The sequence below is a fragment of the Onychostoma macrolepis genome, chromosome 10, assembly GCF_012432095.1.
Source record: "Onychostoma macrolepis isolate SWU-2019 chromosome 10, ASM1243209v1, whole genome shotgun sequence".
Taxonomy (NCBI): domain Eukaryota; kingdom Metazoa; phylum Chordata; class Actinopteri; order Cypriniformes; family Cyprinidae; genus Onychostoma; species Onychostoma macrolepis.
The window spans coordinates 7,073,185-7,098,797 of NC_081164.1; the positions used below are offsets into that span (position 1 = coordinate 7,073,185).

Here is a 25,613-nt window from a genome sequence, read left to right on the forward strand (position 1 = left end):
TAATATATATATATATATATATATATATATATATATATACATATATATAATTTGTTTGAAATGTGTTATTTCTCAGGTAGTCATTGCCTAGACATGAGATTAATAATTATCAATTATTAGATTTAATTCTATAGGCGTACGGGGGGCGTGGCCATTGTGGGCTTGGCTTAGACAGAGAGACACGCGATTGGCTGAGATGAGCCTCAGCTGTTGTCCGTCATGACAGCCAGCAGAAGCTCAGTAGTGTGGAGTAAGAAGACACTCGAGTCTATTTAAACGGACCGCCGGCTCGTCACCGCTTATTCTTAACCTCGTGCGTTGAAATGGTGATCTTATCTAAGGAACTACAACCAAACGGCTCGCTCTGCCTCCTCTCCGGCTGATTATTAGTCGCCGTTGCGCAGTCAATGTTATTAAGCGTGTTTGCGCTCGCGTTAGTGCGCGCAGATCATTTCTCTCTCGGCAGACCACTAGAGGTGGACTCTCCGTCAGTCTGTTTACACTGACGACGCCTTAAATTAAACCTTTATATCCATAACCGACCACAGAAGGACACTGACACCATGTTTGAAACCAGAGGAATTCCCTTTATATTGCTTGACATTGCGTGCCTAATACTCGGTAAGCATTATTTTAAGTAGTCTTGCTTGTATCTTCTGAATGGGTATGAGTATATATTGTCTTATAGCGAAGTGAGAATAATTTATAACGTTGGTGTTAATATGTGTTGTACAGAAAGATATTAATATATAAATATACTAAAGGCGTATTTGGAAGTGTCAGTTGTTTTAGTTATGTTGCCATGCACGTTATTTAATTGCATGGGATTCAACATTGCAAAAATGGTACTGACATATTAACCACATACGACACCCATAGTGTGCGTCATAGTGCATACTGAGCCTACTTGCCTTCATCTACATGCCTTATTAAGTTTGCGTAATAACAGGGCGTTACCTTTAATGCAGAGAGTCTATTATGCATAACAATGACTCAGGGTATACACGTGAAACATCGCTGCAAATCTTTAAAAAATCCCACGAGAAACCCTACAGCTTTTCTTAAACAGCAGCCCATGAACTATATAATATATATATATAGTAGGTGGGGCTAGTTGTTACCATTTTAAACCCAGCTATTTTGTATTTATGTATAATGTATTGTTCTGTATAACAACAGAAATTAAAGTCTTAGTTTACAAAAGTATTGTCTATTAGAAAGATTTATTGAACACACCTGCTGTGACAACATGCCCCCAACAGCAGATCATGCTGCCACACTGTATGGGGTAAGTTGTCACAGTGTCAGACTGAAAAAAAGATAAAAGGTAACATTTAAAATGATCATATAATTGTTTTAGCTAACAAATATTATAGTCAGTTGTATGAATTTCTGACATTATACATGTGACAACTACCTTGGGGCATTTATGAAAACATCTCAATGTGAAAAGCACATTGCCCCACTCTCCATCATAATGCATAATAATGTGATTTATTGCTATGAAGTTGTTATTGTTATTATTATTTTAAATCCTTATCCAAAAATTCACAAATGACTGAACAAGTCTTGGAAATTCTTTGGTCAAGATATGTGGGAACCCTGTGATTTAATTAACGATTATATGCTGAATCTAGTTGTTGCCCAATAATCCAATAATCCTTGCTCAATCCTACAACATTTACGATGGACGTTTTGATCTGTATTTATCTTGGAATTTTCCGTGCAATGGGGGAATGTTTTTAATGTTTTTAAGTTTTTACACAGGGAACAAACAGATTGAACTTTCCACAAAGTAACCATGAGTCACTTTCATATGATGGTTATTTGTTCTTGTACTTTGATAAATGTGCCAAGATGGAAGAATGATTTAAGCAGAATTTTAGCGTTTTAGAAGTATTTTAAGTGTAATGAAGTATAATATCCCAACTAGAGTTTGTATTGTGGTAGTTTATAACAAATGCTGGTCATTTCTCTCATATTCAGAAGTGGCTCACAATTATGACTGTTAAGCAGATGCTCATATGTCACGTGCCTTCCTTGATTTTCATTTGCAAATGCATATTTACATACTACCGATACCACTTAAACACAGACTATGAGAATACACAGAAGAGTAGTTTCATACTGACGGTTTGAACCCCAAGGGTTTCCTAATTATGTTTGTTTTGGCATTTGAATTACAATGGGGCTTTATTGGGGCAAAGAGCAATTCAGCTCAATCCAGCTCTTCCTTCTTTCAGGCTTGAGCAGCCAGCTTTATCTATATGTGTGCGTATGTCACATGCACTCAGCTTCAGTAACAGACTCATAGTCTTTTCCTGGGAGGGGAGCCTCAGGCTCTATGAATGAGGGTTTGTGTTGTTTTCCAATAAGTCTTTGCAACAGCAGCAACAATAGGCTGAGGCTGTAGAGGATTCAAAGTTTATATACATGCTCTCATGTTAGACTTTACACCATCAGGTCACAGTGCAATATAATGGGATAGATAGTCACATTAGTGTCAGCTAAAATTTAAGAGGCTGTATGTGACAAAAGCAATGTGTCTGGATTGAGTGCACTAAGAAAGGATGATAATAAGTGTAATTAAGAGTTTGAAGCGTGATTAATTTAGCCCTTGATTTTGGGAGATTGATGATGAAATGGTGCCAAATTCTTTGGTCCTATCAATTAGTTCGTTCAAAAAATGCATTAAAAATATAATTATTTAATAGAATGACTTGAAGATACCTCTTCTGAACTCTTTTTGATATATATGTATGTATACGTGTGTGTGTGTGTGTGTGTGTGTGTATATGTAATGTATATTGGTCAGGTGACAACTGTTTTGATATCATAATTTACAAAAAAAGCATAATCTTTAATAATTAATAATAATGTAATCTTTTCAGGAAGGGTTTTTCTTTTCTCTTCTCTTTTTAGGTGCTTCACTGCTTTTTAATATTCGAAAAACTTTTGTTCACCAAAATCACTGTCATGTGGTGCAACCATGTAGAAACATGCAGAAAAAGAAAAACTAAACAGGAAATTACATCACAGAGACCCTCATAAATGTGCATCAAGGTCAATAAGTTTATTAAAATATAGTTTAGGCTAGTTCAGGATGCAAAATGTCATTTGGTGCAACTCAAAAAAGTAATATTTGTGATTTTAATAATTCATGATATTTAAAGAAAATTAAATATCTTTCTTAATTTTATGTTTTTGTATAGCTTTTAATATTACATTAACATTTCATTTTACCTGATGATTACACCACAGGTTATTAAATGTAAACTTATTTTTCAAAACCAACATGAACACACCGAGTACATTTCTAAGAACTTGACATGTTTTAAACTACATTTTTTCTTCCTTATGTATTCATTATCGTGGACACTGTTATATGTCATCAGACACCATACTTTACATATGGCACTTTAAAATAACAGATATTCAAAGTCACAATCTATGATAGCACCTGTCAAGTGTCCTTTCTGAACAATCTTTGTCATTATAAATGCACAGCCCATATGCAATTTTTATCTCTTAGGTGGCAGCAGCCATTCATCAACATTGGAAACCAGCCCTTGCATTTGATTGGTTGGTGGATCCTTTATCAACTTGTTAACCCAATGTTAACCCTTCTTCACCTACAGCTGGCCTCCCGCTTGCAGCGTTTAACCTGGGTAAAATCAAACCGTATCAGCGGGGCTTTTTCTGTAATGATGAGAGCATCAGCTATCCCTTCCACCCCAGCACAGTCACCTCTGCTGTGCTCTACACAATGGGCTTCACACTTCCCACATGTAGTGTAAGTAATCCCAGATAGCAACACACAAGACATGCCCAGCGTCTTCCCTCACAAGTCTGTAATGCGCTCAAGCTTGTTTTGAAGGATAGTCGGCACGGATAATGGTTTGTTGCAGTCACAGGAAGTGGCCCTTCATTTGAACGAACAAACAGACAAATAGACACCGAAGAGCAGCTGTTTCAACATGACTCTTGACCACTAAACAGGTGCAAAATGCAATTTCAACAGATCTTTATTAGGTGGATTGAAAGCAGCTGTTCAAGTCACTTCATCTGGGATCGCATTAGGCTGTCTAACAATGTGTCTATGTTGGAAGAGACCACTGTTGCCCGAGGCTGGAAGTGCTGGAGCTGCAAGTATCTATGCAACACTTCAGCAACAGTAAAATTAAAATTAAATTCAGTTCCTTGTATGGGTAATTTTGTAGTAGTAAAATAATATTGCACTTAAAGGGATAGTTCACCCAAAAATTTAAATTGTCATCATTTTCTCACCCTCGTGTTGTTCTAAACCTGTAAGATTTTGGTTAATTTTTGAAACATAAATTAAGATTTTTATTGAAACCTAAAAGGTTTCTGTCCCTCCATTGAAAGTTCAGGTAACTAAAACTTCTAAAAAGGTCATAAAGGCTTCGTAAAATGAATCCATTTGAATCGAGTGGTTAAATCCAAGGCTTAGCAAATCTCAAAATTAATATTCATTTTCATACTGTATATTTGTAATGTTATGATGCCTAAATTCATATGTAGCATTGAAACCATTGATTTTATTTTTATTTTCATTTAGACAAAATAATTTTTTTTTTTTTTTTTTTTAAATCTGGTCAATATTGGTTATCGGCCATAACATGAAAGTAATGTGTGTATCGCATACGTTTATCTGCCCTAATTTTTACATAAATTGTCCCATTTAATTGAAAGCTACAAGTTGCACAATGGTTTTTACATATTTTCCAAGAAATTCGTTCTGCTTCTATGTAATAAATGAGGCCCAATGTTACCAGAAATAACATTAAACACGAGCAGAATGAATTTCTTGAGAATTTGTAAAAGCTGTTGTTATGCTACAATACATAGTTAAAAACAAAGGACCAGAAACCAAAGATCAAGCTGTCTTGATCAGAAGTTAATTAATTACAAAATGAAAAACATCACAAAAAACAAACAAAAGAACAACAATGACGACAACAACAAGATATTTCAGATGAATAGGCAAAATATAATGGTGGTGTAGCTCTGTGTCATGTCAAAAATAGAAACCGTCTTTCAACTGAAGGTGTGACAAAAGACACTTCCATTGTATATTACAATTTATTTGTGGCATATTCTGACTGAGTTTGGTGTAGACCGTGTCGGGATAGAATCATTTCGGCTGTTCGGTTGCATCCAAACAATGTTTTTGTTCCTTTGTGTAGGGATACGCTGGGCATGTTGCTTTTCATTAACTTCTTAGCAAAGGATGTCCACCAAGTACAAGAAATTGCCTTAATAGCTATTTTAGATTAGCTCAGATGTGCGATATTTTGGGCTGGGAATGTCTACTACAATCTACTCCTGCTGGTTTTTTTTTTTTTTTTTTTAGAAGTAACTGCAAATTGGGCAAAGTTTGTGGTTTTCATCAAGAGAGGGTTCTTGGGTTTACCAACCAAACCACAGAAACTTCCTGAATATGTTTAGGAAGGGTCACCGTTTGGTCACATCTCAAGTACCCATGTTAAAGCGCCATGCTTAATGTTTTAAAACCAAATTCAGCACAAAAAAAATAAATAAATAAATAAATTTAGACCTGATGGATGACGTATCTAGGATATTGTGATCCGTCTGAAATGTGATAAGAGTGGATAGTTGATATCTTCTGGAGCACAGATGGCATACTTTTTCCTCTAAAACATCTCCAAAAGTTTCAGCAATCCTTTCCATGAATAACCCTGTTTGACTTCTATCCCATAACCCACAGGCTTGAGAAAACCTCAAACGTGCCATATTGCAAGATTTGGGTTTGACCTCTATGTATAAGCAACCCTTAGCTTCCACTTGCCTGCCAAGCCAGTCCAGGCAGCATGCAAGTGATGATCTAAACGACCGATCCGTGTGGCGTTAACGTTACACCAATGTTCCTAATGACTCTGAAATCCCATACGTTTAGCCAGCACATCACAGACCATGACAATGCAGCTTTCACCGGAGATGGCGAGAAGATACGGGGTAATTTTAGGAGACTTCGGTTGGCACTGGGTAACCTGCGCTGATCCACATGACTGGTATCAGCTCTTAGCGGATTGAGCGGTTCATGGACTTTACATGCACACAAACGTCTCAGCAGGCCATATTCACTGCATGTTGGGTAAATGTCTCTTAATCCCTACCACATGCTTTGCTTTCACGCTTGAGTAACCTTCATGTCCCAAACAGGCTTGTAAATTTTTTGCTGGTGGTGTCTAACCAGTTACCCTTCTTGCACCTTTTTGATGTTTATGTTGCCACATTAATGTTTCTAACTGTGGTGGAGCAGCATTTAAGAGCTCTTTTATAACATAATGGTGTGACAAAAAACATGGAAAATGCATTTTTTTTTAGAACCTATAAAGCCTTGTTCACACTGACCAGTCAGTGAGAGTTGACAACGCTATATGGGTGTGTTCAGCAAATGTGGCATCTACCAATGGGAGACAATGGAGTTTCCTGAAAAGTTAATGTTACTGTGAGTGTTTACAGTGGTCTATATGATACAGTGATATAATAAAATGACACAAAACCGGATGGAAAATTTGATGGAAAACAGTGTCAGTAACCTCGAGCAATAACATTGCTGTCAGTTGTGAACAGGGCTTGAAAGACAGAGAAAAATCAGGATCTCACCATCTGCTAGATGTAAATGTTCAGACGAGATCTACTCCTCATCGTTAGCATGCTGTTGAATCATTTGAGCTTTATTTGACACGTTTCACTTCCCATGTCTACCTCAAAACCACTGGAGAATGAAAACAAAGCAATAAAACAAGAATATCCTACATTACTCAAAGACAAAGTGAAACTTTTAGCAAAATTCAGCCCTGGCTGCCACACCACCGACTTGTTAACCCTTTATTAATTATGTGTTGAGGTAGAAAATTGAATGTCTGTCTAACTCACAGCTTTTCTTTCTGTACGAGCACCTCCCAGAGGAGAACAACCTTTGCATGAATTGGGGAGAATAGGGTACGAGGCACTCCGTTAACCTCTGTTTTTTTTTTGTTTCTCTCACTGCTTTTTTGCTAGTTGGACTCCCATTTGCAATACTCACAATACAGCACAAATCATTCAAACGAGGATTTTTCTGTAACGATGACTCTATCATCTACCCATATAAAGAAGACACCATTTCCTATCAGTTATTAGGAGGAGTAATGATTCCTATCACTGTGCTTACTGTAAGTGCCCGTCTGTTTGTTACACTAGAAGCTCACATCCCCTTCCCGTATCTCTCTCCTTCTCTCATTATGCCTATAATGTTTGTTGCGTGCTTCTCTGGTCAGTTCGTCTGTTCTCATGCCAGTTTGAGAAACAGGACTTTTGAGATCTAACCACAGTTCAAAGGAGATATGGTAGATAGATGCTTAAAGGGATGGTGCGCCAATTTAAATCTTGGAATATCGAGTCATAATGAGTACTTTTATGGTACTTTTTGAATCTTGCCAGTTTCTATGTGTTTTCAGTGTTGGAAAAGATGAGCATAAACACTTTTGAAAATTTCCCCACTTGTGTTCCTTAAAAGAAACACGCAAGTTAAAATGTCAAGGTTTTTTTTTAGGTGAACTATTCCTTAAAAATTACTCGTACACTAAAAAAAAATAATGATTTGAACAGCAGTTAACTCTTGTAACAGACCTTTGCAGGTAAGGCAACCAATGGAGTGGAAACTCTGTCTACTGGTCTTCTACCCACATATATTTTCTCATGAGAGCTCATATACCACAAACAGTCTTGTGGCGAGATGTTTAGACTAGAGTAGGAGTCTCTCTCAGTGGTTACATCTCATAACTGTTTCTTTCAAGCTGGCTTTTTTTATCTTGTGTGATAGCATCTACAAATCAGCACTGTCCTTTCAAGGGTATTAGAAACATTTCTGTGTTTAAAAATGTTTAAAATGAGCTTACCCATTATGGATAACATTTCCTGTATATTTATACACACACAAACATACACATCTATATAACCTCACAGTCACCCATGTGAGCTCAAAGCACATGTACCTCTGCCTAAATGTTATTAAAACATTTGATTTAGGTTACTGCTAATGTATATTTTAAAACTGCAGCATTTTATGCATTTCAACCTGGATATTTTAGTAAAGCAAAAGTAAACAACTTGATATACATTACCCAAGCTCTATACTTGATCATTGAGCAAGGTAATACAGTATTGCAGTCACTAGACTGTAGTCATTGTAGACCAGTGGTCTCAAACCCAATTCCTGGAGGGCCACAGCTCTGCAGAGTTTCGCTCCAACCAGCTCCAAATCACACCTGCTTGGAAGTTTCTAGTGATCATGAAGACCTTGATTAGCTGGATCAGGTATGTTTGATTAGGGTTGGAGCTAAACTGTGCAGAGCTGTGGCCCTCCAGGAACTGAGTTTGAGACCAATGTTGTAGACTATGTACAACAGTATGTTGTACTGGTCTTCAGAAGGACAAAACAACAAAAAAACTCCAGTAAAACATGGCTTGTAATGCAAACATGGGTAAACTGTGATGTTAAGGACATTTTAGGGAAATCCTTGTGATGGCTGCATTGTCAAGTGCTTCTACTGTTTGATCTTGTCTTCTATGCTTGTGCGTGTGGACATCCTTATAAAATTCAGAAACAATCCTAAAATATTATCATCAACACATGACTGGCTGTAACATGTTTTGACCATCTCATCAGAATAAAGAAAAGTAATGTTTTTTTTTTTGCTTCCTCTTCCATCACAGATGATCATAGGGGAGTGCCTTTCAGTCTATCTAAACCGTGTCAAATCAAAGTCTTTGTGCAACAGTTATGTGGCCTGTATCTATAAGGCCATTGGCACCTTCTTGTTTGGTGCCGCCATGAGCCAATCACTCACTGATATTGCCAAGTATTCCATCGGCCGGCTGCGGCCACACTTCCTGGATGTGTGCAAACCGGACTGGACGCAGATCAACTGCACAGGAGGGGCTTACATTGAGGACTTCGTCTGCACTGGGGAGTCAACCAAGGTCAATGAGGGAAGGTAGGTAACACTCCCTTATAGGTCACAAGTACTTACTCTTTACCTTAAAGCGGTAGTTCACACAAAAATGAAAATGCTGTCATTAACTACTCACCCTCATGCCGTTCCAAACCCGTAAGACCTTTGTTCATCTTCAGAACACAAATTAAGATATTTTTGATGAAATCTGGGAGCTTTACCACGTTCAAGGCCCAGAAACGTTCAGTGGTTAAACAGTAATTTTTTTAATCTATGAGATAAGAAACCACTGAATAAAGCCGTTTTTTTTTTGTTTTCTTTGCGCACAAAACGTATTCTCGTAGCTTCATAAAATTAAGGTTGAACCACTGATGTCACATGGACTATTTTAATGATGTCCGTACTACCTTTCTGGACCTTGAACGTGGCAGTTGTGTTGCTGTGTACGCAGGGTCAGAAAATAAAAAATCTTAATTTGTGTTCTGAAGATGAACAAAGGTCTTGCGCATATGGAACGACACGAGGGTGAGTAATTAATGACAGAATTTAAATTTTTGAGTGAAGTATCCCTTTAATGTGGGGTGCTCCTGGGGGTCACTTCCTACACACTTGCCTGGAAATTTCTAGTCATCCTGAAGACCTTGTTTAGTTGGTTCAGGTGTGTATAGAAAATAAACTCTATAAACCCGAAGAACCAATTGTCCTGCAGAGTTTAGCTCTAGCGCTAAATCAAGGTCTTCAGGGTCACTCGAAACTTCTAGTTAGGTGTGGCACCAAACTCTGCAGATGCTCAAGGAGCAGAATTGGACACCCCTGCACTACTCGGTGTCCTGCTCTGGATGGAAGAGTTTCAAGAAAGGCTTTTTCCTTGGGGTGGAAGTAGGAATCCCTCAAATTTAATTTCTTCTTTAATGTGGTTCCATCCTGGAAACTTCCCAACCAGTCTAGCCTGCATTCCTTATTAGACAAGCTTGTCCCTCAAAATAACTTTTCCTCTAAACCTTTTCGGATAGATGGGCCTGACAAGGAATTGGTTGTAGTTCTAAGGATTTACACGAAGGTGTCCAATTAGCAGAACCAGTTCTGACCTGCCATGAGTACTTTATATCTGGCATTGCATTGAGAAGAAGCTCCCTAATTAACATTGAAATGAAGGGCTTTTCCAGTGTCTTTACCGTGAACTCTTTTTGGGGTCAGTTGTCCACATTGTTGGCCACCCAAGCTCTTGGTGGAAATCTGTGGTTCACACGCTGTAGTGGTCTCTAATCCTGCGGTTAGCTGTTTCAGAGCATGCAAGCTTTCTGTTTGGGTTCTTGGGCCAGACTCAAGGCCAGCAGTATCCCAGGCCCTCTCAGAATGCTCTCATTTAACATAGGTGTGGTTCCCATCTCTCTCTCTCTCAGAAGAGCACCTCTTTGGTGGTAGTCCAGTGTTTTCCTAGGAGACGATGCCATTTATAGAGCAAATAAAGAGCAGTAGAGGGTCTGAGCCCAGAATAACCCAGATCACCTTTCACACGACAGCGTTCTCCTTAGGAAAATAAGAGTTTTTCTTGATAGGCAAGCAAGTGCATTTGCATGGTAAAGGCTGAGAGAGTTATCCAGGTCTAGGTATAAATGATTTAAAAATCTGAAGTAGGTCTTCAATTCTTTGAGTCCGTGTTGCCCTTTCGTTCAGTTTTATCCTCACGCACTCTCAGAATATACAGTCTGCAGTGCGTTATTTTAGCTTCACCTCACAGATAATTCGCTTTAGCTCTGCTTTGTCTCGTCTCATGACCAGATCTGTAATTCAATCAGCAAACAAGAACATTGGCCAACTTGTACACTGCCCGGATCTTGTGAAACTCTGCTTTTAAGTAGATCGATATGAAAGGAGCATGTTCGCAGTGTTTGAGTTTATGGCAGCTATGCAGCTTGAATGATTCAAGTTTTATTTGGCGTCAGTCACTAGGCGGATGCTCCTAGTCGACAAGTGGCCTAAGCTTAAGTAAACAGGAACACACAAAAGCCTGCCGGATAGCCAGACCACCCTCCCTCTCTGACGCTTTCCGCGCTTCCCCTGCCCCGACCCCCGCCGGTCAGCTCGTGTCTCCCCCCAAGCATGCCTTTATCACCCGGAAAAGGGTGTGTGTGTGCTTTTTAAAGGGAGTGTTTAATGGGAGCAAATGGGACAATGCAAATCTTCGCCTAGCGAGGGGTTCAGTGTTAGGATTCCATCCTGCCAATTTGTCAAAGCAATTCTTAGTTTGTGTTTACAGATTTGCAAAACAAATATCAGCTTTAACTAAAGGCTTCATAGCGCTGCATAAGCACGTCTACATGTAGTAGGTAATTAAACAGCCCTTCTGTGTTGCACACATTGATTCTTCGATTGTTTTTGTTGCAGACTCTCGTTTTACTCGGGACACTCCTCATTCTCCATGTACTGTATGCTGTTCCTGGCAGTAAGTGTCTTTTATTTATGTTTTGCCCCATTTGTTAAGAGGATAGTCCACTCGAAATATAGTATTGTCATCATTTTACTCACCCTTGTGGTTCCAAACCTGTATAACTCACTTTCCTCTGTGGAACATAGACGACGTTAGCACTTTAGTATAGGGACCAATTCTCACTATTAACTAGTTGCTTACTAGCATGCCTATTGTTAACATATTGGCTGATGTTCTTTATAATCAGGTAATAATTTAGGTAATAATTTAACTACAATCAGCATTACATAACCCAATAATAAACCAGACCCAAACTGGTCCGTTAAATACCATCATTGTTACTGAGTGACTAGGAAATGGGATAAATGTTTGTAGATTTATATGTTTTACTTTACTGATTTTTCCATTGGAAAATACCCATTATCTGTCAGGCTGGGGTATATCAATTCAGTGGAGTAATCTTAAGGAGTCTTATGTCATTCTGCTGAACTTCTCCATTACAGCCTTGTTAGCAAACACAACCTACCATAATCTTATCATGAGAGTACAAGCTTTAAGGACATGTGGCTAAAGTTCACAGCACATTTGATCCCTGAAATAAACACATCAGACCTGGGGTCAATGTTTAGCGAAACTTGAAGACAAAATTAAATAATTGTTTTTAAACTGCTTCCCTATCAAAAGTATTTGGCTCTTGATTCTGAAATAGACTGTTTAAATTCAGATAAGATTACAAGCATTAACCAGAAATATAACTTAGAAATGATTCTTGAGTTTGTGTGCACTTTTTGGAGGGGGTATTTTTAGGGACTCCCAATGATTTCTGGGAATCTTTGCCCAGCGTGGGGTTTAGTGTTAGGAGTTCTTCCCATCAGTTTGTCAAAGTAATTCTTTGTTTGTGTACACAGAGTTTCCAAACAAATGTCAGCTTTGATTTTAGGGTTTCATACGGTTGCGCAAGCACGCGTCTACATGTAGTGGAAGTTAAACAGACCTTGTTTTGCCCACATTGATTCCTTGTTGGAAACTATCGTTCTACTCAGGATCACTCCTTCAAACCTTTAAATGAGTAATGATTTTGTCAACAAGACCTGTAAGGTGATAGCATAATGATTAATATTTAAGCATAATTCACATTTCTCAGAGGCCCAGTGAAGCGTTGACTAAAATAACCTCGGTTGGTTCCTATGAAAGGAAGTCTCTACTTTGTTGAGAAGGTGGAGCGGCTGACTGTGGCGGCTTTGACACGTCAAACAAGAATTGTTGGTACATTCTCTTGGGCATGCGATAACATGAAAAAAGCCACTTCGTAAACAGAGGAAGAATTAGGCGGCATGGGATCTGTAACACGAAAACACAACATGACCATGTGTTAGTGAAGTCATTACGTGAGGATCAGCGAAGTCACATGCTGAATGAGTTCAGCAGGCAGCGTGTTTTAAACCTCTCGCAAACAATGAGTTTGAACAGTCTTTTCCTTTCTCATAGCTTTATCTTCAAGCAAGAATGGTAGCTGAATGGGCACGGCTCCTTCGCCCCACACTCCAGTTCTTCCTGATCGCCGCCTCCGTCTATACGGGACTGTCTCGTGTCTCAGACTACAAACACCACTGGAGTGATGTACTCGCAGGACTCATACAAGGAGCCATCGTGGCTTTACTAGTGGTGAGTGACACGATCAAAAACACACAGATGGTTTCTGCTTGCAGGAATACAATTTCAAGGAAGTTCACCCAAAAATAAAGTCGCTTTTCCACATCAATTTCCCAGGAACTTGTTTCCCCCCCCCCCAGACCTGTTGCTGTCTGCGTTTCCATAGCAGTGTAAAGTACCGTGCTCCTCCCAGTCTAGGGCCGTATCTCAAAATCAAGTATGCAAATTTCGGACTCGCATCCGTAGTAGTTTGGACTTCACGAGTTCGACTCGGACGTGCGAACTCCCGCGGACGGGAGGACGCAAGTCCGGTAATTCTGCAAATGGAACAGCAGCGTACTTGATAATGTCAGTCAGCTCGCCTTAAAAAAAAAAAAAAAAATCAAAAGTTGAGAACTTAAGTTAAAATTAAAAAAATTAAAAAAAAGTTTAAGGCAACCAGCTTCAGCAGATTTTTGTGTTTTCTCAACTTATTGTATTCAGTTTATACAACAAAAAGTTGAGAAAACTCAAAAATCTGCTGAAGCTGGTTCCCTTAAACTTAAGTTCTCTCAACTTTTTTTAATTAATTAATTTTTTGCCTCTTTTTGTTTTCATTTAAACATTAATAGCCACAGAAATGTAGTTCAGGGAACGTACATACAATGAAACGAAATATGAAAATTACGATCGCGTGAAAATTGCGTACCTTGCGAGCAGGGACTTTCTGAGGGGCAAATTTTTACCTGGAACTTTATTTAGATCCTGGTTCCTGCGGTGGAGACAGACCCTAGTTCCTGGGGAAAGTTTCTGTGGTGGAAACATGCTTTACTTGTCATTACTTCCTTGTCACTCCAAACCCACATGACTGTCTGATTTTATGGAATAACAGAATCAATATTATTTTAGTTTTTATTTTATTTTAAATACTATATAGTGTTCATCAGGGTTATCTTTAAAATTAAATTATTATTATTTTTTTTTTTAAGTTATTTCAGTTAATGTTTTCCCATTTTCCACAAGAACTATCTATAGACAGACATTTAAACACACACAAACAATTGAATTATATAATTGTAAGAAACTAAGATATAAAAATGGAAACTAATTTAAAATTAATTTAATGAATACCAGTATTATTGATATGCTATTAGTAGTTTATATTTGCTTACAATTTATTAAATTTTTATTTGTTTTTATTAATATTTCCTTTTTTGTCTGTCATTGGCATTTCAACGCAAGTTAAAAAAAAAAAAAAACATTTCACTTATATTTTAGCTTTATTTAAATTAAAAACAATTTTAATAGTTTTAGTTAACAGCACTGAATAGAATTGAACAATGATTTAAACTCAAAACAAGATCAAATTTTTTTTTTTTTTTAAATCAGCAACTTAAATTTCTGGATTTTTTTTTTTTTGGTCAGCTCCAGTCCCTTTTAATACACATCTAATTGTGTTCCACAGAAGAAATAAGTAGGGGTTTGAGTGACTTATATTTTCTGTTGTACAGTATAAGCACTAAACACTGACATTTCAGGCTTTGCCACTGTGACTGTAAACCTCAATCATATCACCTCCTCTCACACCCTACAGGTTTTCTTTGTGTCGGATTTCTTCAAAAAGAAAGTAGAACCACAGAAGGAGGCAGAGATCCCACACACCACCTTACAAGAGACACCCACGAATGGAAATCATTATGAAAACCCAAACTAAGCTATGATGAGCCTCTGTGGATGGGAAGGGGTTTCAGTGTACACCCACTATGAGGGCAGACCACTAGGGTGGAAACCTATGAATGTAACCTTGCTTTCCATGTTCTCCAGACGCCCCTTTCTGGGGATCTCTCTATGGACGCTGTCCCACGTTGCCTTGGCTGGACTGCTTTTGCTGCTACCACAGCTTCCTGTGTATCTCCAAAAACTAATAAGTGTACCACTATTAAGCCACAAAAGAAAAAACCTTTTTTATCTGTATGAAAAAAAGAATCACTATACAGACTTTTTTTTTTATTAAAATTGTTAAAATTATGTACAATATGTTGCGCTTTTATGATGGAAACAAAAACCCATTATGCTCATTGACAAACACAAATAAAACAGTTATGTTTCATGTAAATTCTGTCCTTCACTGTTTTGATGCAAAATGAAAAAAAAAAAAAAAGTAGAAAATACAATAGCAAACAGAAATATATAAACTATATAAGATTCACAGGTAAAGACTGGCAGCAAACACGATATCCCTCTTAATCTTCGTTATACCTGTGAAAAACAAAAAACTGTTTGAGTTTCAAAATAAAACCCAGTCACCCTCAAAACATTGACAGAAGCAGAAAATGGGAAAAGCAGTGTTAATGTGTGGTTTGAAACAAAGCTGTGTTCCAAAATCTAGTGTGCTGCCTAGCTAGACAGCTTATATCATCTCATTTAGGCCTTCGTGTGAGGCAGCGGCTGTATGTGTGATCAGCTTGTATACCCTCAATCACTGTTCCCTGCATCACTCCAATAATAGTCTGCTGAATGAAAACAAGCGAGCGAAGTCCGACTCTTGACGCAGTGCAAAGTTCTTCTGTAGTGGCTAGCCTTTTTCTATGTACACTGATTGCTGTGAATTATAGGATTGAACGAGTGCACTTGATAATGTCCATTATGGTTTCAGACACAAGTTACTAAATAAATATATATAGGGGTTATTTCAGACACCGCCAATGCTGCACATATCTTTTACAAACAATCCCAAAACACAAATCCTATTGTGTTTTACAAACAACAATGTACTTTTCATTCTACACTGGACAGTACTGATCAACAATACTGCAATTTAATTAAAAATGGACTGCTATTTTTTTTTTTTTTTTTTTTTTTTACTTTTGCAACATATTAGCTTCCAACCCTACTGGAATTGATTTTGACGTGTGCATTTGTTAGCTAATCAATTACTGCGTAATTAGCTTAGTAAATACGCGAACATCTAACTCTATTGGAATAATTTGATTAATGTATTTGTTAGCTAATCTAATATTGTATAATTTGTAACATGCTAACATTCAACAGTATTAGATTTTTAACCTATCCATTTGTTAGCTAACAAAATGCTTAACATCATGCTAACATCCAACTCTACTGAAATCCATTTTGACCCAAGTATTTGTTAGCTAATCGAATACTATGTAATTAGCTTAGCAACATGGTAACATCCAACTCTATTAGAATTGATTTACCAACAATAACTATTGGAATCAATTTTGATCAACATTTTCATGCTTATTAAAACGCCATGTTATTAGCTTAGCAACATGCTAAAGAGTCTCCCATGTTCTTCCCGTGAGGAGCTTTCGTGCAGGATGCGTACTGTGTGGAAACGCATGAATGCTGATGCTTCTAAATACACAAGCTTCGGTTCATGCCTTGTTTCATTACAAACATTGTCAGACGACAAAATGTAACAAGTATACGATGGAGTGAATCAAGCGCAAAAGGTTTTTTCCCTTTAAATGGCAATTATGTGCAATTTAACTGAATTGCATGTTTATAGCTATCTATTTAAACACCACCACATCTGGTTTAATGAAACAAATATTTAAAGGGAACTCTAGCGCCCCCTTGAGCATGGAGGTCTGTTACAGCCAATATTCAGCATGTTCAAGACTGCATACTTCCATAAACTACTTCTTGACCTTGGAAGTTTTTTTTTTTCTTGTTGTAAATTAAATGATGAGTGAAAATACTGAACAGCAATATAGAGATGATTTTGGATTGTGGATTAGTTTGTTATCTTGCATCTCACGTCCACAGGTTCTCACAATGTGATAAATTATTAAATCTTTCCAAGACGGTTTACCAGTCAAGTGCTCAAAGCTGCCCACAATAAACTGGATACTCTGCACGTGGCTCTGTTTAGCTCAATGAGTCACACCACGAGTCTAGAGCATGTCTTACCCGTGGCAAACTTATTCTCCAGCTCCGTGTTTCCAATGGCCTTGGCTGCCTGGCACATCTGCCTCAAGAGCTCCTCCAATCTGCGCATACAGCGGATAATACTGCCTGAGAAAGAGAGAGAGAGTTAGTCTTCCTCGCACTTACTACATACCAACCACATATGGTCATTTTCAGTGCTTGTAACCCGTAGTTTCAATGTTCAGTTGTATTAGCAATGTTTATTTCTATGAAACTTATCTTGGCACAAGGGATTTTGCTGGCATGATGTTATAAGATCTCTATTGAGAGGAGGGCTGTGTATCCCAAAAGCATAAGCTTAAGTAAATCATAGACCCATTGAAACCAATGGAGCTACGATCAATTTAGGCTTACTATGCTTTTGGGAAACGCAGTCCAATTCAGTTTGAGGTGAAAGGGGATGAGAGAAAGAGAATTGGGGAACTTCTCCATTTTTCATATAACATCTCTCCCTCACTGCAATTTATCACTACAAGTGTTTTGCTGTTTGCTAATGCACATGAACGCAGCCAAAATCTCACTCAGGAGCTGGAGCACGGACAAATGGGGGATTTTCTTGACAAGACATGAGATCTGCGTTTCAAAACTCACGTCATGCCTTAGACACGGCCAAATCTCAGAGCAGAGGCTTCTGGGAGATGTGCTGAAAATACATTTTAAATCCTTTTATTTCACAACATGCCCCATGCTGTACTTGTGAAGTCACGACCAAATACAACAACACTGATTCCTAATAGTTTCACAAACTAACTACATTTGCTCATTTCTGGGAAACTGGAATGATATGAAAATAGTCTTTTTATGGTAGAATAAAAATATAAGCCATTGTCGGGATTTAGGGCTGGGCGATACGGGAAAAAAAAAAAAAAAATAAAATAAATAAATAATCTAATCTATCGATCATCCATCTGCCTATCCATCTATCTATCTATCTATCTATCATATAAGCAAGTGCATTAAATATGATTTTTTTTTCTTTCCTCCCCAGTCAGAGGAGCCATAACATGGATCAAACAGGCATGGATCAAACATAAAGCAAAAGAAAGTTACATGCATAGGCAATTGCTAATATAGCAATACTAAATATTCTGCTACATAAATGTAAATTTTTTAAAATAATTTTTGACAGTTTTATCTACAACACTGTAGATAAAGTGAACACTCATGATAATTGATTAACTGAAACCAATGGTCTAATGGGATGCATAAACCAAAAGCGAATGAATATTCGCATCACATTAAATCGCTCTAGATTACTCGCAGGATGTTTTTCATGTCACTTGCGTGAATAAAACCATCGCATAATGCACTCCTTCATTGTCTGTTACAACTGGACGTGTCAGTAAGCTCTTTGCTGATTGGCTTTTGCAACAACGCGTCATGTGAATTTTTCAACTTGTGCAGAAGATGCGTTTGAGGCATATATCACACATTCGTGGCAATCGCATCACCCAATTCACATAATTTGCGTTGCTTGGCACGAATTCGCATCTATTCACTTCTTTGCATTGACTTTGTATGTAATCTACTCGTGCGAATAATTAAATTTGCTTTCGGTGTGCTCTCACCATAAGAAACACAACTGGCTCAAATTAAAATCACAAAAATATTGGAAATATTTTATAGATAAATTTGTTGCGAGATATATTTGTTACGAATAAACTAGTACCTTCAAACACGTCTGTCATTTTGCATATCTGAGAGAACGAGGAGCCGTTGGCCCAGGTGTAGACCACATCCATCAGGTGCGGGCGGAACTGGTTCAGGTAAGTGTCCTCATCTACGTCCAGCTTGGCCTCTGCGGACACCTTAGCAATACGCTTGGCACATTCCTACAACCAAAGCAGAACGAGAGTCATTCATGATGATACGGGATCAGTAAGGCAAGATTCTAGATGCTTTGAGAACTTATGATGGAAGTGACATTTTTCAGAAAACACATGGCTTCAGAAGACATATGGGGAACAAGATGAGGAAAAGAGCACCTGGGACATTCTGGAAAACTTCTCCTTTTGTGCACCACAGGCTCCGTAAGTGACAATTTGAATTTTTAAGTGGACTATTTCTGCTTAGTTTTCTGCTTGTTTAGTTGTGGTTTAAACAACTGTGAATAGTTTACCCTCACAGCAACTGTGAAATGAGGCCATCAAACTGACCTACATGTGCCCACACACAAACACTTCACACATAGTACAAACGGTCAAACTGTTCCAAACCACGTCTTTGGAGGATCAGACTGACCCATCCGATTAATCCATGAACGCAAACAGTGGCGGGAGTCTTAAGTGTTACTTGGTAAATAGTGTGTGTGATAGTAAGCCTGTAATGTGAAGAATTTCAGGGTGGCTGACCAAGTCCTCACTCCTGAACACAGTACCTGCATCTGTCGAAGTGGTCCAGCCAGCTGTTCTGTCAGTTTGGGCATCTCGTTAGCCTGTTGATGGAGAGAAACTAATTAAAACAAGGGAATGAAGGGACACTGTCAGGAACAATTATGCCAACTGGATTGAACACACAAGATGTGTAGTGAACTTTAACTTTCTAAACCTTGCGTAAAAAAGGAATGAGATCTGCCAGGCTTCATGGGAGAGGCTTTTAAGTTGCGAACACCGAGTCATGCATGGATGACATCAAATAACTGTTAAAAATGTGGACTGACTTCTCAACAAAAGCATACTCACTAGTGAGAGACGGTACAGCCAATATTTTCTGGTAACGATGCACAATTATCTGCTGCAAGTGACAGTGCTTGGCAACCATAAACAGATAAAAATACAAGTGCTGTCAATCGATTAAATTTTTTTTTACTAATTAAAAAAATAAAATAAATTTCATTTTTTCTGAAATTAATCGCGATTAAAAGTTTTTAAATAACATTCAATCTTCAAATTAAATGTACAAAGACAGTATATTTTTAATGGCATCTTTTTTTTTTTTTATGACTGAAGGCCAGTATCAATGATACCAATACTACTGAGATATCTCTATAAAAAATTTCCCCCCCTAATATTTAACCACTGACTATAGCCATTCAACATTACAGTATAACTGAGAGCTATCAATTTTAACATTTATTAGACTTTAAAAAATAACTTCTAATTTAAGTGAACTTAAAACAATCTTCACATAAACCCATTATAATAAAGGTCATATTTGCCTGTGCCCTTCAGCAGAAATAGAAATTATCAAACAATAAATTCTAAATTAAATATGGATGAATCCTTAAAGCTATAAAAGCTATTTATTTCCCCTTTTTTTTTTTCTTTGATTAACAGACATCACAGAAGCTGGTTATTAGGTTGTTTTGGCTGCTATTTCTTTAAGAGATGTCCTTGCTGAACATGACGCGGATCTGACACTCATCATTTTTTTCTCTCAACTCTCTTCACCTTTTCTGACCCATTTCAGGTCTTAAAGTCTCTATTAATGAGCTGACGAGTTGAATCGGGTGTGTTAGATGAGGGAGACAGTGCTGGGCTGCTCCAGGACAGTTTGGAAAACCATTTCAGAGACATGTTCTTAAATGTGACTCATAAAATATTACATGCACGCACAGTTTTAAGGCAGCTTTAATCGCCTTTTTGGTAACTTCATGACATAACTGACCACGACATTGCATGCACGTAGTTTATTTCGCGGTTTGATATGAAAAGATACAGGCTACAGCGCACGCTGGCACCTTTGTGTGTGCAATTGAATCGCACGCGCTGCGAGCACAGTACCATCTGCGCGTTGGTTTGACTGGCGCCTAGCGCTGAAGTGAAGCTGGAGCGCGTGTCTGAAACGTCTCCCATTTGACATTCTGCGACAAAATAAACGCACTTCTTGTCAAGAGTAAAAGTGACAAACAACAGTTGTGAGTGGCGACCAACCCTAGCCCTGCCCCGGCATTAAATATTTTTAACGCGTTAAACTGAAAAAAATTAAATGGGCTACGTTAACACGCTAATTTTGACAGCACTAAAAAAAAAAAAAAAACAAACATTTTTTTATTTTTTGAAAGTTATTTTTATTATATATTCTTCCAGCATGCTTACCACGAGGCAAAAAGTTTTTAAAATACTAATAAGCAGTAAAGCATAGTAATATTTTGTCATAAGAAATAAAGGGTTATGCCAAACTAAGTTTTTCTTTTCAAGAATTTCATCCGTTTATTAAGGCTGTTTTTATTCATTATGATTTCAGGACATTTGTAGCAGATTTTTGACTGTCCAAAAAAACAACAACATTAATTTGGAAATTAAAAACATGATAAGAGGTGTATTTTCATTGAAATCAGGATTGTCCAAATCACGTCTCTTTTAACATCCATATTTTCATGATTTTGGAGTGGGAAAGTGTCTGTTTTTAATCTTAATGGGTGTTCATGGCCCTGGGCGACACTTTCACCCAGTTTCATGGTAAATCACAACATGCTTAAGATCTCTCTCTGCCGCGTGCTGTAGAATGTTTTTCCTTTCTATCCCGTCTTTCCCACCATCTTATGACAAGTGAAAATTCTCTAAACTGACAGATGACTAAAGAGAAGAAACAGCTGAACTACAGCACACACAATCCACGTGCTCCACGTGCAAACCAACATGCACGACAAATGGCTCAACGGGGTCAGACATAACACTGGGTCAACAAATGGTGTGTTTGTTTATCTGACCAATGACAATTTACTTGCACTATTTGGTGGCACAGATGTTATAAACTTATACAATATTTGACATGATATTCATTTACCATTAATGGGGAAGGAAATACTTTCCACAGATTCATTAGACTTTAAAAATGAATGTAAACAACTTGTTTGTTGACAATTAATCTTGTTTAATTGCTACCTAATAATAATAATAATAATAATAATAATTTAGGGCCCATATGAATTCAAGTTTATTTTTTCCTATATTTATTTTTTCATTTAGTTTTTTCTGGATTACATGTTTTCTAATTTAATACAGATTTATCATCAAAAATTGTGTCTAATGACATGAATTAATACAACTTCAAACAATAATTCTAAAATGTAAATCAAATGAAAACCATATAATTTAAATAATTTACAGCAAAACATTTGTTTTGTCTGTCTAAATATTAGTGCTGTCAAACAATTAAATCACATCCAAAATAAAAGTTTTTGTTTACATAATATATGTACACGGTGTATATTTACTATGTATATATAAAAACAGACATGCATGTATATAATTCAGAAAATTTTTATTTTTATATATTAAATATATTTATAATATAAATTATATTAATATAAATATAGATATGTAAATGTAAATATTTTCAAAATATATACTGTATGTGAGTGTATTTATATATGCATAAATATACACAACACATTATGCAAAAAAAAAAAAATTATTTTGGATGCGATTAATCGCAAATTAATCATTTGACAGCACTACTAAATATATAAACAAATATGAATTGAAAAATCATAACATGGATGTATATATTAAACAAATAAAAATATTTTGTTTATAGGATATTCCTTAAAAATAATATTATCATTATTACTTTGAGAAGTACATTTTAGTATACAACAGTAATATGCGCGTCATAATTTCTTCAAGTTAAACCGAACTTTCATTTTGGTGGTTTGTCATTAAGATCTTTGAGTTTGTGTGTATTCGGTGGTAGCTTTTGTCAAATGAAACTGTGAAAAGCTTGTGAAGTGAATCTCAGATCTGTAGATTATGTTTTATTTCTGACTTACTCTACATGCTTGCGCTACTTCCGACAACAGGACAAATGGATTTGGAACCGTGCAGATAACCGTGTAGACAGCCTTAAGGACACGCAGACATGGTTACAGCCTTTCAAAAGATTTTTGTTGTTTTATTTCTCCCGTTTCTTTTAGTTCAATAATGAGCTGGGCCAGTGCTGCCATCTTGTGCATAAATTAATTAGCGCCAGAAAATACTATGCGCATGGTATGAGTGTAGTCTGATTTTCCTAACTGCATGTACCATACTGATGACAAAATGTAAGTCATGTGCACTACACACACCCTAGGTGTAAACAAAGTATACTTTGAACTTTGAACTTTAAACTTTGGTATTGTAAATGACCTTCTCTGATTGGCTAAACTCATTTTTAAAAGCTTTCAAATATTTTTACACCAAAGCATTGTTTAATTTTTTATTCTGACTGCATATAAAATTGGACAACTTCCAAATTAACACATTTTCTTACAAAATAGCTTTCAATATCTATAGTATTGAATCTATGGTATCAAATATATGGCATAATATTGGTATACATTAAACTAATTTGCATGTATTACTCAATGAACATTGCACACGCTTCACAAGTCTCAAATAGAAGCTGGGCCTTTGAATAACCTCATTCCCTGCATTCATGACCATTTCAAGCCAAACACAACAGGTTATTTGGGCCCATAACTGTCATAACCCATTGACTTCTCTCATATTACATCCCGACCACATTTCAGCATGTGCATGACGACATTTTGGCCTTACATTTTCCTGGAAGACAAAGCAGCTGAGAAGCGCAGTGGCCTGCTCTGCCGTCAGGTCATTGAACAGCCCGTTAAACACCATCTCTGTCAGCAACAGCTCATCTGCACTGTAAACACACAAGAACACCACAGGATGGTTTAGAAACGAGCCTGCGTGTTGAAAATAACAGCTGCCTGAGAGTAAAATTTTGTTTTGTTTGCTTTTAATGCAAGTCTATTAGCTAGAAGTGTTTAGAACAAGGACTTGTGAACAAAAAAAATAGGTGAACGTCCATCGTGCTTATTTTTGTTTTCTTGGTAACCAACCTGCTGATCTCACAGGCCACACGGCCTTTCATTTCGATGACATCAGAGGAAGTGGCGAATCCCAGGCGCCGCAACACACGCTTCCTGCACTTCAGCTCATCCATCTGCAGCACGGTACGTGCTTTCTTTAGCTCGCGCTTCGCCGCTTTAATTTCACCTGCAATCTGAAACACACAAGCACATCGACAGTGAGAAAAGACGTACTTCCCGTTTTAAATGCGATTTAAAACATCAGAAATGTTACCTAAACATACAATTCAAAGACGCAAGTTCCAGGAAGAAGAAACAAAACAGCAGCTACTCAGTCATAACACACCTGTCGCACACTCACCCTTAAAGGTTTCCACAAACAAACAACATCTGTAAACATGCACTTGAACGTGTATAGTTAAATCTTTTGCAAGTAACGCATCAACAAACTTGAAAGCATCACATTGAAAATATGGCTGAAGCATAATGTTTTAACGCATTGACTTTACACGGTCACAACACCATACTAAGCCAGTGTGGAGATAGCGCCACCATCTGTCTAAAGTGCACAAAATATGGGCAAAAATTTGTCTAACTTAGGAATAACTTAGACAAGTCACGTGACTTCATTCAATGTATTTCTGGGGACTGCAGAATACTGGTTTAACTCAAGATCATTTATTACCTTTTACGTCATTTAGAGTGGATTCATGTGAAAGTACTACTTTCATTAAAAGACAAAAATTTATTTTTAACGGTATAACATCAGCAATTCCGTTGGGTATTTATGGAGATGACGACGACGATAACAGGAAGTGGGTCTCCATTTCAAAAACACTTGGTTACACTAGTTTTTGTATTTATATACAATTTTTGTATTTTATACTTTAAATTAGCTTTTGTTTTAAGTTTTTCAGTTTCCATTTCAATTTTCCAATTTTTTTTTTCCATTAATTTCAATAATTTTATGTGCTTGTCATTTTTATTAGTTTGTTTTAGGTTAATTTGTTAATCGTTTCCTCGATTAAATTTGAGTACTCGATAATTAAAAAAACAAAACTGGCAAAATACCTGAAGTGGTGCATTCCACGGACAAGAATCCAAGAAAAGCATTATTAGACCATTTTCTAAGGCTGCCCGATATATTAAACTCATTTTAAAATCATACAGCATAGTGCTATTGTGAATTCACAAAGGCTGCGATTCAGGGCTGTCGCGATAACCGCAATACCGCGCTATTGATGAGCATAACCGCAGAGGAATGCAACAACCGCGATATTTCAGTGTTTTCTTTTTCGTAAGGTTACGCCCTTCTCGTTTTACACTTCGTGCATGTGTACTGAATATTAGTAATGATAACAATGTGTATCATGCTGATTTGCACAGAGGCTCAGTAAATTTGCACTTAACAAGCCTAAACAGACAGCGAATGAGAGAGATCGACTGATCGCGTGCGATTACCTGCGTCTCTCCTTCAGGCTGAGTCATGTATATTTGTGAAAACAGGTTGTCATGTCCAAGGAAAGCGAAATCTGTCTTAGCATCGACGCTCTGCTGGTCAGCTGAGCCTTTAAAAGTGGCGCTCAAAGTTAAAATGATTTAAACAGCGTGTTTCATTACAAATCTCTGAATGAATCGGCACTTTTGAACGTGTAGTTGAATGAAGACTCACTCAAAGACAGTCTCTTGTCGCCACCTTGAGGCGAAACAATGAAGCTGCACTGACTGACAGCCGTCTAGAACACGCAGGTGAAATATCAACAGAAAAAGTATCTGGTCAGTCAGAGTCGAGGATCAGAACTAACTGTTATATATATATATATATATATATATATATATATATATATATATATATATA

General features: G+C 37.2%; 2 protein-coding genes across 6 annotated transcripts in view; one reads left to right on the plus strand and one right to left on the minus strand.

Annotated features, from left to right (window-relative positions):
• The first annotated feature begins 209 nt into the window (after window positions 1–209).
• plpp1a (phospholipid phosphatase 1a) lies at window positions 210–14,905 on the plus strand. Of its 4 annotated transcripts, XM_058788608.1 has the most exons (7): window positions 213–621; window positions 3,533–3,582; window positions 7,051–7,202; window positions 8,746–9,026; window positions 11,373–11,430; window positions 12,904–13,080; window positions 14,642–14,905. In XM_058788608.1, exons 3-7 carry the CDS (start codon window positions 7,179–7,181, stop codon window positions 14,759–14,761), a joined length of 660 nt encoding a protein of 219 aa, XP_058644591.1. In that variant the 5' UTR covers window positions 213–621; window positions 3,533–3,582; window positions 7,051–7,178; the 3' UTR covers window positions 14,762–14,905. The 4 variants fall into 4 exon arrangements, with proteins under 4 accessions (XP_058644590.1, XP_058644591.1, XP_058644589.1 ...); XM_058788607.1 differs by lacking the exon at window positions 3,533–3,582 and having other exon boundaries at window positions 210–621; XM_058788606.1 differs by lacking the exons at window positions 3,533–3,582; window positions 7,051–7,202 and adding an exon at window positions 3,639–3,793.
• A 136-nt stretch (window positions 14,906–15,041) lies between these two features.
• mtrex (Mtr4 exosome RNA helicase) overlaps window positions 15,042–25,613 on the minus strand; it is a 42,505-nt gene continuing 31,933 nt past the window's right edge. Inside the window, exons 22-27 of one of the 2 annotated variants that reach the window (XM_058788604.1) lie at window positions 23,786–23,949; window positions 23,481–23,586; window positions 19,379–19,435; window positions 18,671–18,833; window positions 16,984–17,088; window positions 15,042–15,306 (exon numbers count right to left, since the gene is read on the minus strand). In XM_058788604.1, coding sequence (XP_058644587.1) covers window positions 15,254–15,306; window positions 16,984–17,088; window positions 18,671–18,833; window positions 19,379–19,435; window positions 23,481–23,586; window positions 23,786–23,949 — 648 coding nt within the window. In that variant the 3' untranslated portion in view covers window positions 15,042–15,253. Of the gene's footprint in view, window positions 15,307–16,983; window positions 17,089–17,126; window positions 17,645–18,670; window positions 18,834–19,378; window positions 19,436–23,480; window positions 23,587–23,785; window positions 23,950–25,613 lie in introns of those variants that run through there. The other variant, XM_058788605.1, reaches the window with a different exon arrangement.

What these genes read in the sequence shown, in the direction of transcription:
- plpp1a (XM_058788606.1), top strand. Translation starts at nt 564, where the DNA reads ATGTTTGAAACCAGAGGAATTCCCTTTATATTGCTTGACATTGCGTGC. An exon ending in TCACACTTCCCACATGTAGT is followed by an intron (nt 3,794 to 8,745) that starts GTAAGTAATCCC and finishes CTTCCATCACAG; the next exon opens with ATGATCATAGGGGAGTGCCT. An exon ending in ACCAAGGTCAATGAGGGAAG is followed by an intron (nt 9,027 to 11,372) that starts GTAGGTAACACT and finishes TTTTTGTTGCAG; the next exon opens with ACTCTCGTTTTACTCGGGAC.